Source organism: Ammodytes marinus, assembly GCF_949987685.1.
Source record: "Ammodytes marinus genome assembly, chromosome: 10".
Lineage (NCBI taxonomy): Eukaryota > Metazoa > Chordata > Actinopteri > Uranoscopiformes > Ammodytidae > Ammodytes > Ammodytes marinus.
In genome coordinates this window covers 11,624,094-11,636,616 of record NC_137214.1, presented here as the reverse complement: position 1 = coordinate 11,636,616, position 12,523 = coordinate 11,624,094, and the positions used below count along the sequence as shown (strand labels likewise).

The window sequence follows — 12,523 nt, the reverse complement described above, 5'->3', positions numbered from 1 at the left end:
ACAGAATATATGTGAAATTGAGAGTATTATTCACTATTATTTATCTCTCTTTTGGGTATATTTTTTAAAATCTAGCTCTACTTCTAAGTTTCTCCCTCTTGTCCTCTCTCTCTGTCCTTTCTTTTACAATTCATTTATTCCTTTCTCTTTGCTCGCCAGACGTCTCCAACATGTTGTCTCTATTTTTCCAACCTCTCTATCCATCCTCACTTAATCGGGGTCATCCCGATGTTCACAGGGCTTAATGTTTCCAGATTTATATGGCACCAAATGAGACTTTTGATTAATGTCATATTCCATTGGAACAGAAAGTGAAATATGGTTTTGCGTATAAAATACAGTTCTTAAGTAACCAACACTCACTTGATATTCATGAAGCATTCACAATGTGTTAACTTGCCATAGTAAGTAAGCCTAATTCTTTTCCCCCCTGACATACTGTAGTATCCCATTGAGCCCTGGGAACATTGATACGCTCCCACTTAATCCATCTCCTCACTGTACCTCCCCCTCCATCAAAGCACTACACTTACATTCCCAATGCATTAGATTGTATTGAGTGGGAAGATGTTTACTAGGTGAAATCTTAACCACTTATTTTGATGTTGCTTATTTTAGCTTAATTACTGTTGTTACCTTTCAAAATACACTGAAGACATTAATTTTTTACCTCTGCCTCTACGGTAACTAAAATGAGCAATTGTATTAATAAAACTTAAAAGAGAGACCGTAGTTTATGGCTCCACAATATTCCCTCTGCTGTTATGAAGTCATTATATTCATTTGTACGCTCTGTTTATTCCTTTGTGTACATCCATGGTATTCAATTATTCTCTCCATCCTTTCTTCATCTATTTATTTTTCTCTCCCCCTTAAATATTTAATTTCAAGCACTTGGAATTGCGTCCGTGTATGAAAGGTTCCTTTACAAACAACCTTGCCTTGCCTTATTTTATTGTCCCAATGGGCAAATTAGCCCTTCAAAATCCAACAATTACTCAACAGTATCTGGTTTGGATTCCACTCCTGCTCATTCACATTAACCACTTACTCTTAACCCACTCTTAACCCACTTTTCTATCATTCTTTTCTTCTCCTCTTCTAGCCAGGAACAAGTGGCGGCCCTCAGACCCTCAGATCATCTCTGAAGGCCTGTATGCCATTGCTGTGGTGCTGAGCTTCTCGCGCATCGCCTACATCCTGCCGGCCAACGAGAGCTTCGGCCCGCTGCAGATCTCCCTGGGGCGCACCGTCAAGGACATCTTCAAGTTCATGGTCATCTTCATCATGGTGTTTGTGGCCTTCATGATCGGCATGTTCAACCTCTACTCCTACTACCTGGGAGCCAAGTACAATCCCGCCTTCACCACGTGAGTAAATCATGGATGATGAAAGAAAATGTTGGCAAGAAAATGTGTGTGTTCACACTGTCACAACGAACATGTTCAAACTCTTTCTAAAGGCCATAGCTCAGACGGTGGGGACAGTTTTGGAGTTTGGACTGGTAGCTGGAGAGGTACCAGTTCACCTGTTGGGCACTGCCATTAATCAAGGCACCAAAATCTTAAAGATTCTGAGTGGTGTGGTATGGGACAGCCCCCTCACTCTGACATCGTTCTTATGGTGCGTGTGTGTGTGTGTGTGTGTGTGTGTGTGTGTGTGTGTGTGTGTGTGTGAACATAACAATAGAGGGTGAAAATAGATTTTTCTCCACTGTTGGAGGATTATGGATGTCCTCGTGTGTAGTTATATGATGGCTTAGTCAGGTCATTTTATATCCGAGTTGACTTCAAAAAAGGAAAAGGAATTCATGTCATAAGTGTCTGATTTAGGTATTCTGTCACTATAATTTCTAGAACAAGGAAATCCCCAGGAGGACAATACAAATCGGCTTATGTCTTCTCTTTGATGAGGCCGTTTGCTGGGTTTATTAAATCCGTGAAGCTTTATCAGTGGGAAAAGATCTAATTTTATTCTTTCCTCAGGCCTGATGCTGGTAATCCCATTATTTTGTCGAATTTGGAGAATGCTGAATCGCTCAAATTTACAGCAAACGTGTGGTTTTACGTCAACGCTTTAACAAAGTTATGGGTTGGAAATTTGTCTTTTCCACGTAACATAGAAGAATGATCCACTCCTCCTCGATGTATATCTCCCCCATAAACACAACTATTTTTGACTATTTTAATTTTAAAGTGAGTTGGCAAGTGACATGAAGAATTATCAATGTGGGAAAAAATGTCGGTATAAATGAAATGGCGGGTGGGGGTTTGGGGTTTGAGGCAAAATTTCTCGGCCTATTATTATTATTATTATTTTTTTTTTTATCATTATAATTTCACCTCAATATGGCTGTGAGAGCAACACGCGAGTCTAGTAGAGACGACACTGTCGGGCAAAACTGTCCCAAAAGTTTTAGACTCCACTACCAGTTTTGTTTTACCGTAGCATTTTATAAAGAGAAGTTGTTTTTGTTTCATATCAATGTCATTGTAAATTGAGCGACCCATCCAACAAAGTCCTGCTACACATCGATCTGAACATCAAAGCTTCAGCCACCTTCCCTCATTTGAGTTCATCCGTGAGTCTGCTGATGGTGGATATTTCGCAGTGATTGTCTGATATTTATAGACAAGTTATCCATCTCGGGCTTCTGAAAATAATCTTTCAGCAAGTACATTTAACATGATTGATTGTCCCAGGTCTCTCTCCCTGTCACATTTCATTATTCACTTTTCTTAGAGGAAGCCATCTACAGATTTAAACTGATGACGTTATGGCATTTCTGCTCAATGCAACTGAGCAAAACATGCCTTACAAGCTGCTCTGTAATTACCTTGTCAAAAACTCCTCTGCTCTTTTTACTCACCAGAGTGGAACCGTCTATGTAATTGCAGTTTTCCATCTTGTACATTGAAGCTCACACTTCCTAGGTGCGAGAGAGCATGGACTAAAAGAAGTCACAATTCGCTCCGTCTATTTGCAAGTTTGGTATAAGTCCTCCTCAGAAGTAGACAAGTTCAACACCAATCTTAATCTATAGAGTTTTTATTTAACCTTTATCTAACAAGGCATGTCATTAAGAACAAATTCTAAATTACAGACAAAAGGGAGAATGTTAGTGGGGGGTGAGCAGTTGCATGTGTCAGTGAGAATGTCCACAAGAGTTCTTGAAAGCTGACTGAGGGACGAGAGTGGCCAGTTTGAGTGTTTTGTGTAGGTTGTTCCAGTCACTGGCTGTTCCAGTCACTGGCTGCAGCAGCCCTGAGTGATGCTTCACAGTATTTATTTTTGAATGGCAGAGTGATAGAGGAGGTCAAGTTTTGGAATGAGGCCTTGCATACTGGTCTATACAGCTTACTATTGGCGCTTTTCCACTGCGTGGTATCAGCTCAACTCGACTCGACTCAACTCCCACTTTTGGCGTTTTCTCCGCAAAATCATGGTACCTTGTACCTGGTAGCGGCTGTTTTTTTGGTATTGCCTCGCTCTTAGTTCCAAGTGAGCTGAGCCGATGCTAAAAGGTGACGTCGGCATACTGCCGGCCACTGATGGGCCTGAGACTCCCGGCTTCATTCTATTGTATATTCTCCCAAACTCTCCGGGACTTTTCAAGTGTATTTTGTCTCGCCGCGTGCAGCCTTCTCTGGCTCTCTTTCATTTGATTTGCATCGCAGATCCGAAAAAACTTAATTAAAAGTCCATATATTCGCTAAGCTCACCTAGTTGTGTTGGTTGTTGAGGATATTACTTTAACATACTGTACACGACACGAGAGGAGACATGTAGGGCAGCTAGCAGCTATAGCCTATAGTAGCCAGCTGGGACAGAAATGATAGCGAGCGATTACATTACAAGCCTCGGACTGCACCGATTACCTCAATAAAATATTCAGGCTGAGAGACGACTTGCATTTGCAAACACGTATCCTGAAACAAGCACAAAACAGTCAACTTTATGCTGTCCTTGTTTATGTGCCAAGGGATTTACGTGACGCATCCCTACAGCTGATTGAGTGGCTGAGTCACACATTGGGACACCAATCCTCCCTTTCAATGGCCGGTCGCAACATTCTCCTACTTCTATTAGCAAACAGATACAATGGTGGTTTTCCTTAAACATTTTCCATCCGTATTTTTGGAGGTTGGTTCAGTTAATAGTACAACAACTGCTCATAATTTCTACTTTGCTACTTGGCTCCGGAGTCGGCTTTCTGCCCCTTTGTGTGACGACCCCGCCCACGTTCAGGAGGTAGGCTACTATTTGGAAAACGACCCGTGCTGCTACCAAAACCAAGTTGAGCTAAGTCGAGTTGAGTCGAGTAGAGCTACATGTGCGGTGGAAAAGCGCCATATGTCAACATAATCTAACATGGGAAGTTTTGTCATTACAACCAGAGGTAGTTTGGCAGAGGGAGTGAAGATTGATATACTTACCGTGGCAATATTTGAAAAAAGTCAAGAATAAATGTTTTACCCTTTAGTTATATTTGGTGTTATCAGTTTTTCCAACCATGACAAATTGCTCCCAGATGTCAACATAAGCATTTTTCCTCATAAGCGTAAACGTTGCGATGTGTGCTTGTTTACTCCCAGGAAACCACACAGTTTGCTACACCAAAGTTTGCTTACAAGGCCAAGACCTGCCTTGCATTTAGATTTCCCCAAAGGGATAGAACCAAAACCAACTGATTAAATGTGATAAAAGCTAGAATGACCTGGGAGCATTGCCCCCACTCTGCTGTCTCTAGTTGTTTTTGGCAAGCTTGTACAATTATTGTGATCCAGTTCTCTGTCTGCCTAGTAGCCTACTTCATATCTGGTCATACACCTGTCTGCCTACCTGCCATATTTCCACTTTATACGTTCTTTTTAATCTATGTGTGTGTGTGTGTGTGTTTGTTTGTTTGTTTGTTTGTTTGTTTGCTTGTGTGTGTGTGTGTGTGTGTGTGTGTGTGTGTGTGTGTGTGTGTGTGTGTGTGTGTGTGTGTGTGTGTGTGTGTGTGTGTGTGTGTGTGTGTGTGTGTGTGTGTAACTAAGCTTAGCCTTTAAACACTGTCCATTTACACACCTTTGTTTAGCATCATCAGGTCAGAGAGTTGTGAATTGCGTTCACCCCCTTCACATGGTATAGTATATCACACACATATAGCCGATAAGATCTATAAAAGTAGATGGGGGTCACAACCACCATAGTCCTATGTTATATTTGTGCAGCCTAAGCCCTTTTATTTTATCCACACATTTTTCCTCCTGTAAGCTTATGGGAAGCCTGGAAGCAATTCTCAAGTTTACGACCTGCTGAACATTTAACTCAGATGGAGTCGCTGATGTTAAAAGGTGTGTGTGTGTGTGTGTGTGTGTGTGTGTGTGTGTGTGTGTGTGTGTGTGTGTGTGTGTGTGTGTGTGATAGGAATTCAAGTGTGAGGACTCCCGTGCTAACTTAACCTGCACCTCTCTTCTGTGCACATATACAGTATAGCTCTTCTGATGAGCCCTCAGCACAAAGGGAAGTCAGAGGCTGTGAGTTTCTGCTTGGCTGCCCACATGGAGCCAAAGATCTCTAGGCAAACGTGATGAGCAAGACAGACAGACAGAGCAGTGGTATACGAGAGAGAGAGAGAGAGAGAGAGAGAGAGAGAGAGTTATCTGTCAGGGAGGAAGATAGGCAGGTAGCAACAGATGCCAGTGCAATTGAAATGGACAGTCGGAAGGATTGTGAGCACACAGCCCGGGAGTCAGACATAATAAAGACGTTCTGAAAATGCAATAGACAAGTACAGAAAAGACCTAGTTTATTTTTTGGCAAGAACATGTCCCATAATTCCTGCTTCTAAATTAGCCCCACTGGTGTTCATCTGACATCTTTTGAATAAACTGCCTTCTCAGGGAGATGCATAGAGATATTTTTAGCATGACAGAAAAACCTACAATTCTGCTGTTGTTGTCAGTCTCGCCACCAGGGGTCAGTGTAGCTTCAAATCTCAACCTGCCTGTAGAATGGTGCCTGATAGAGCAAATGCGCTGACTGTCTAGAGGGGCAGTCTTGTATTTAGTATTATGCTGTTTATAATGTTATGGTAATCAAATCAACCCACGGTTTCAATATGTTGTTGAAAAAAATCAATTTCAATTCAAATTCCCCCGGCGTGTCTTAACCGTGTTGTCATGACTGTTATCAATAGCTTTGCCTTTTCCTGTGTCAATCTCCCGTCTATCTATTTATCTCTGTATTCCAGCACAGAACATCACATGCCTGTGTGGATGTAATAAGTGTCAGTTCTGGCCGTGTGTGTGTGTGTGTGTGTGTGTGTGTGTGTGTGTGTGTGTGTGTGTTATGTGACTCCAGCTATCTGACAGCACATTTTTGATGGAGGGCAAAAGCAAGGGCTGGCCTAATAGCTCTTATACAGGAAGAGGAAGAGTAAGCCAGGTGGAGGTAGAAATGATTGCCCAGGAGGGAGCACTCGGGCTGGGGGGGGGAGAGGGGTGTAGGGGAATGAGGGGTGGGTTATGACGAAGGAGGATAACACACTCTGCCATACATACAGTACATAGACTCACACACACAAGCTAAAACTCACACTCATTTACACATGCATGCACAGCTGGACAGGGCTTAATGAAGACTGAGGGGTCATAGCTTCACACATGTCCAATCCCAAGAGGCGGGAGACGGCTATCTGACTCACACAATTGAAAAGAAGAAACACACACACACATACACATAGACATACACACACACATGCAAATACACTAAACCAATGCCACGCACACAATGGACAAGCACATACACCTCCCGTTTGTTCTTGCATATGCTCTAACAGGTGCTTAAGTGGGCAAGCAAAATAGATTTTGCACAGATCAATTCACACATAGGCTCACCGGGATTCTGATTTGGACAGGGACTGGCTGAGCAGTGGACCTGTCAGAATGTTGTGGTCAACCATGTATTTCAATACTGCACTGAGAGATAGAGAGAGACAGACAGACTTAGTGAGGGAGAGTACAGCAGAGGTAAAGGGAGAAAAAAGTGGAAGATGGAGGTGGAAGCCTTGCATATATTTCAGTGCAGAGTAAAAGGGAAAAGACACAGCGGGGTGTCAAGGAAAGAAAATAAATATAACTATTATGCTGATGCCGAAAGTGAAACGGCGGAAATTATCGTGAACAAACGCGGTGCAATCATAGTGACAGGCAACAGCTGTGCCGCAAAGTAAGGAGATAAAGTCTGTCGGGAAGGAGTGGAGTGGGAGATGGAGGGTAAGAGAAATGAGAAGAGAGAGAGATGCAGAGGAGGAGGAGGAGGGGGCTTTTGTCTGGGCTGTATATTCAGGCAAAATGTGTTGGACCAACAGGGAGACATAGACAAAGGAGTGCAAAGAAAGGGAGAGTGGATGAGTGAAGGTCAAGCAAACTGAGCAAACAGACAGGAGCACAGCAGCCACACAAGCTAGATTTTGGTGGCACACATTTGAACAGTAACCAATGTTAAAGGTTAGGAAGAAATAACGCATAGTATGTTGATTATATATATATACTGATTTTGTTTGCTGTTGCTTTTTCTTCCAGCAGTAAATTCATTATGACTTGTTCACGTCTGTTTATTTACCATAATGGGCTATATTGTTATGGATTGTTTATGCTCTGGCAACAGGGGGCCTTCTTTTCATGCCAGTGAAACATGATTGAATTGAAAGACACAATGAGCGCCGAGACAGTACGGGCAAGATAGCAGGCTTATCAGATTAAAGCCAAGGACAGAGCCATGTAATGCAATGTAAATGGAGGGAGATAGAGAGAGAGAGAGAGAGAGAGAGAGAGAGAGAGAGAGAGAGAGAGTGGGAGAGTGGCAGGGATGCAAATAGAGACAAAAGAGGAGAGTGGAGGAGTGGATAATGGATGGTACATGGAAATGTGGAGATTGGAGATGCAGGCCAGGAGTATGAAGTCGAAGGCGAAGTGACGGCTGAGAGGAAGTGTCGTGAGGACAAAGAAAAAAAGAAAGTTTTGCGAGTGTGAGTTGTTGATTCTAGACTGAGGGATATAGAGTTGGACGGCGGTGGTGAAATAATCTGGGTCTATGACAAGAAGTGAGAGAGCAGGATGGTGAATGAGACAGTTGAGGCACAGTCAGAGTGAGCAAAAAAGAGAATTCACTTGCTCTGAAGAAAAGTCAATGGTGTCATGTTCAGCCGTCAAGCACTGCTGAGAGAACACCCAATTACAATGAAGGCAATACAGACACACAGAGAAGAATAACAGATTAAGAATGCAGTCATCCAGTGTCACCAATATGGGCTTTGAAATGTCAACGCTCGCACCAAATAGCTTCAGATTTTGTGGCATTTTTTCAGTATTTTTCAATAAATTATTCCATTACACTCTGTGCTAAAATATCGATACGGCATTATATCGTTTATTTCATCGATATCTGTATCGTATCTTCAGCTACGGTATGGATATTTTATAGAAAAAATAAATGCAGGTTTAAAACAGGTTTTGAACTTCAACCTCCGCTCATGTAGATCGCATGTGTCGCAGTATGGCTAGTTGCCTGGAATTACCGGGATTTGAATTTGAATGAGAGTTCGTGCCTCATTATCAATGTGATGTGATCTTTCAAGACAGCCCAGATCTTACACAGCAACTTGTATTTCAGCTCTGTTTATACATTTTCGCTGAACTATGCGGAATATCGCAATATATATAGCATGCATTCAATTCAAAGTAAGCATTAACTATCAGTTAATTAATGTACCCTTATTCTAAAGCAGTGGTTCTCAAAGTGCGGCCCGCGGGCCAATGGCGGCCCGCGGAAGCATATCTGGCGGCCCGCATTGAATTATGAATTATTAAAAAAATAAATAAATAAATAATTTTTTTTTATTTTTTTTATTGAAACGCACGGAGGGGATGCGTCCCCCGTAACAGTAAAAACAGTACAGGGGTCGAAACACTTAAATATCCCTCCTAATTGTTTGTATTCATTCCCCACTTATTAAACTTGCGAAGTTCGGCTGGCCTCTGCCTCTCGTTGCAGACGGCTGGTCAGCCTCCCGCAGTGCAGCAGGCAGTGTAGTGGTCCCAATGTAAGTTGTTAGATAGTGAGCTTGTCAAGCCTAATACGATGCACTTTCTCACATTCAAGGTGAATTAGATTAGGTCAAGTGTCTAAGGATGGATGCTAACATTATCTGGTTTCTAACTCTTTTGCCTAAAGTTTAGCTAACAAACTAACGTTAGCTAGCTGCTGATAGCCATGGAACTATCTGCCTAGTTGACTGCTGATAGCCCACCCTGTTTATTTCCAATGTATAGTGTCATAATAGTTAACACTGCTGCTGCATCATGAGTAGTGAGTCCTACAAAAAAAACACTCCAAAAGGTGATACGTTTTCAATGTGTAGAAAGTTTTGAACAATAAAGAAGAATAAATATTTGAATGCAATACAGAATGCCTCAGTGCCTTGATTTATATTCCATTAGATGTGTGTCAATGGGAGCGAGTTGTCTTTTCCTTAACATTTCCACCATAAATAAATACAGAAGACACAAATTACTGCTTAAAAATTAACCAAAATGCACAAAATGAAGTGTTCGAACCTCAAATTTTTCTGGGGGACAACCCCCAGACCCCCGCTTTTAATGTGTGTTCCCCAATGTTGAAATGAGACCTAGCCCTTCATTTATTACTTTAAATGTGTTAATTACACAGTATTGGATGCTGACCAATACATGTAAACTGTAAAGACGCAAAGACGCTGGCCATTGAAATTATTTCAGTTTTATAATTTTTTTTCCTTCGGCGGCCCTCGGTCCAATGTTGGGTTCCTAAATTGGCCCTCAGCTATCAAAAGTTTGAGAACCCCTGTTCTAAAGTGTCTTCTGTTGCTGTTTGGTGAACAGATTATTAATAACTTCATTGGTAAATTAAGAGTGTTCATAAAAATCATTATTTGTCTGGCTGATATCCGACACAACAGTAGCTGAAAACCGGCGCCACAGATTGGCTTGTGCTGTGTGGCATGAAAAGATATAGACAACATAAACTAACAGAGGGACAGAAAAGACAGACATGAAAGGGAGCCAGGGAACAGACATAAACATAAAAATGTAATAAAAATAAAAAGTTGATGTCAAGCCTGATTCACTACCAAAACACTCCTAATTGCTCCTCATGTGGTGTTGTATCCCCGGCTTAAAAGGATTGCTCTAAACTTTCTGGAAGATACAAACCAAAACGGCCTCATTTTGGGCTGCTTTTTATCCGCCTCGTTCTGCACCCCACTGTCTGTCACGCAGTTATACATAAACAGAAGGAACGGGCACAATTATTAGACACACACATCAGGTTTTTTTCTGTTCCCCTTTGGCTCTCCTTCTCGCTCTTTAAACTCACTCTCTTACAGACACACACACACACACACACACACACACACACACACACACACACACACACACACACACACACACACACACACACACACACACATACAGCACACACAGCACACACACAGGCAGGCAGGATAGCATGGAAACATCTCACGGGAGAAGCACTCATTCATTCATTCATTCAAATAGCCGAGGTGGGCAATGCCCCCTGCTGTCGCCATGGTGACAGCCCCTTTTGGCACGACGGATAGAAAGTTAAACTCAACGTAATATTTTATAGATCTTTCAACTGCCTGTCTGTCTGACTACCGGTCTGTCTGCTGGAGAGGAGAGGTTAAGAAAAACGGAGAAGAGTTGATCGAGAAGGAGAGATTTAATATATTGGTGATGACTGGAGGGCAGAGGGAGGGAGACTGAGCAGAAGGCCAGATGCAGCCGTTAACAGAGTCCACATTTGCATACACATCTGGCCAATAGTGCTGCAGATTAAACAAAGAGGGTCCAATTTATGGGAAGGGTAAAGTAATGAAAAATAAAAATGTATAAATCAAATGAATACATTGAGTAGAAATAGCCAAACAGCTGATGCGGAGTAAAGGATGGGAGGAGAGTGAGAGAGAGGGTAGGATGATGCAGAGAAAGATATAAAAGCAATGGCAATGGGAATATAATGAGAAAATGGCCGAGCGAAATAGAGGGAGCGAACGAGATGATGTCGAGAGAGAGAAAGAGAGAGAGAGAGACTGTAACAAACAAGCATGAAGAAAGAGAGAGAGAGAGAGAGAGAGAGAGAGAGAGCATGTCTCTTGGGGGTGGGTTGATTTGGGCCTGTCTGTGATTGGGTTTGGGCCGTTCCCGCAGAGCTGAGGTGACTCACCAGTCCCCTAACACTCACACACACAGGCGCACACCATTATATGAGTGTGTATATGTTTGTGTGATAGAGAGGGACAGAGAGTGAGTAACAGTTAGTTCTTAACTGTCAGTGTCCTGGAGGGGTAAGGGCACTTCAGTCAGGAATACTTTAGTCAAAATAGAAGTTTATTGCAATTTAGCAGAATACTTTGCAGTAATTATATTTGGCGGTATGGTTCTGATCTGGGATCTCCACACCCTCCACGCGCACACGTGGAAGGCTTAAGGCAGAGAGAGCCATCCCTCTGTCCTCCATGAGCTACATGGAATCCCGAAAGGTGTGGGGAGCTGCAGCAAGTACCCCTAGGGGACAGAACAGAACAAGCGTCAATGACAACAGAAATGACATTGTAGACAAATACAGTAAACAAGGAGGTGGAGGTGGGTTGCAAGAGCTTGCAGAGGAAGCAGCACCTGTAGGCAGGCTAGAGCAGCTTAATTGAGGCGCCACTTTGAGTGGATGGCCAATGGGATGCTAGGGGCGTAAACTGGCTGTCAGCTGACGTGCAGGGTTTGACAGCCGCCTTGACTCCGTACCCTGCCTGAACTAACACTACTGTGTGTGTGTGTGTGTGTGTGTGTGTGTGTGTGTGTGTGTGTGTGTGTGTGTGTGTGTGTGTGTGTGTGCGTGCGTGCATGCTCCCACGTTTGTGTGTGAAGCAGTCAAGTTGCGTGGGTCCCTTTGGGAGCTGCCACTCCTAATAACAGATAATAACACACTGTCCATCTCTGTCTCCAGCTGCCCACTGTCCCTGCTGATTCCCTTACCCCGGGTGTACAATATCATTATATTAAAAAAACACACTCACACGCTCCTCAAGTTTTCAAATTAAATAATCTCATTCACAGGTTGCCCAAAAAAGAATAACAACTTCCATTATCCGGAGCATCGGGCATCTCATTTATCTTGCTAACAGGATATTGCTTAATACACACATGAGCGCTAGACTACCTTAGCACAAAGCACACACACACACAAATGTATCAATGTTGTTGATCTCCTTGGAATCATTTCAGATTTTTCATAATTGCACTTTGTCCCGGAGAGAGGCACCTCACACCGATTTTCGGAGAATTAAATAAGCAGTAAGCGGGGCGTACAAAAACAAATGATGATTCACAGCAGCAGTACTGTGGCCGCCCATGCATGAGCATTATCAAGTATTAAAGAAGAGCCTTCATACTTGTATCCATATTCTGGCTGTATAAGAAAA

At 42.7% G+C, this 12,523-nt stretch overlaps 1 protein-coding gene across 1 annotated transcript in view; it reads left to right on the top strand.

Moving 5' to 3' along the window:
* The window catches only part of trpc7b (transient receptor potential cation channel, subfamily C, member 7b), a gene marked incomplete at both ends in the record, with an annotated part of 53,371 nt that overhangs the window by 30,688 nt on the left and 10,160 nt on the right, over positions 1-12,523 (top strand). The window contains one exon of the mRNA XM_080035810.1: positions 1,106-1,370. Coding sequence (XP_079891936.1) covers positions 1,106-1,370 — 265 coding nt within the window. The remainder of the gene's footprint in view (positions 1-1,105; positions 1,371-12,523) is intronic.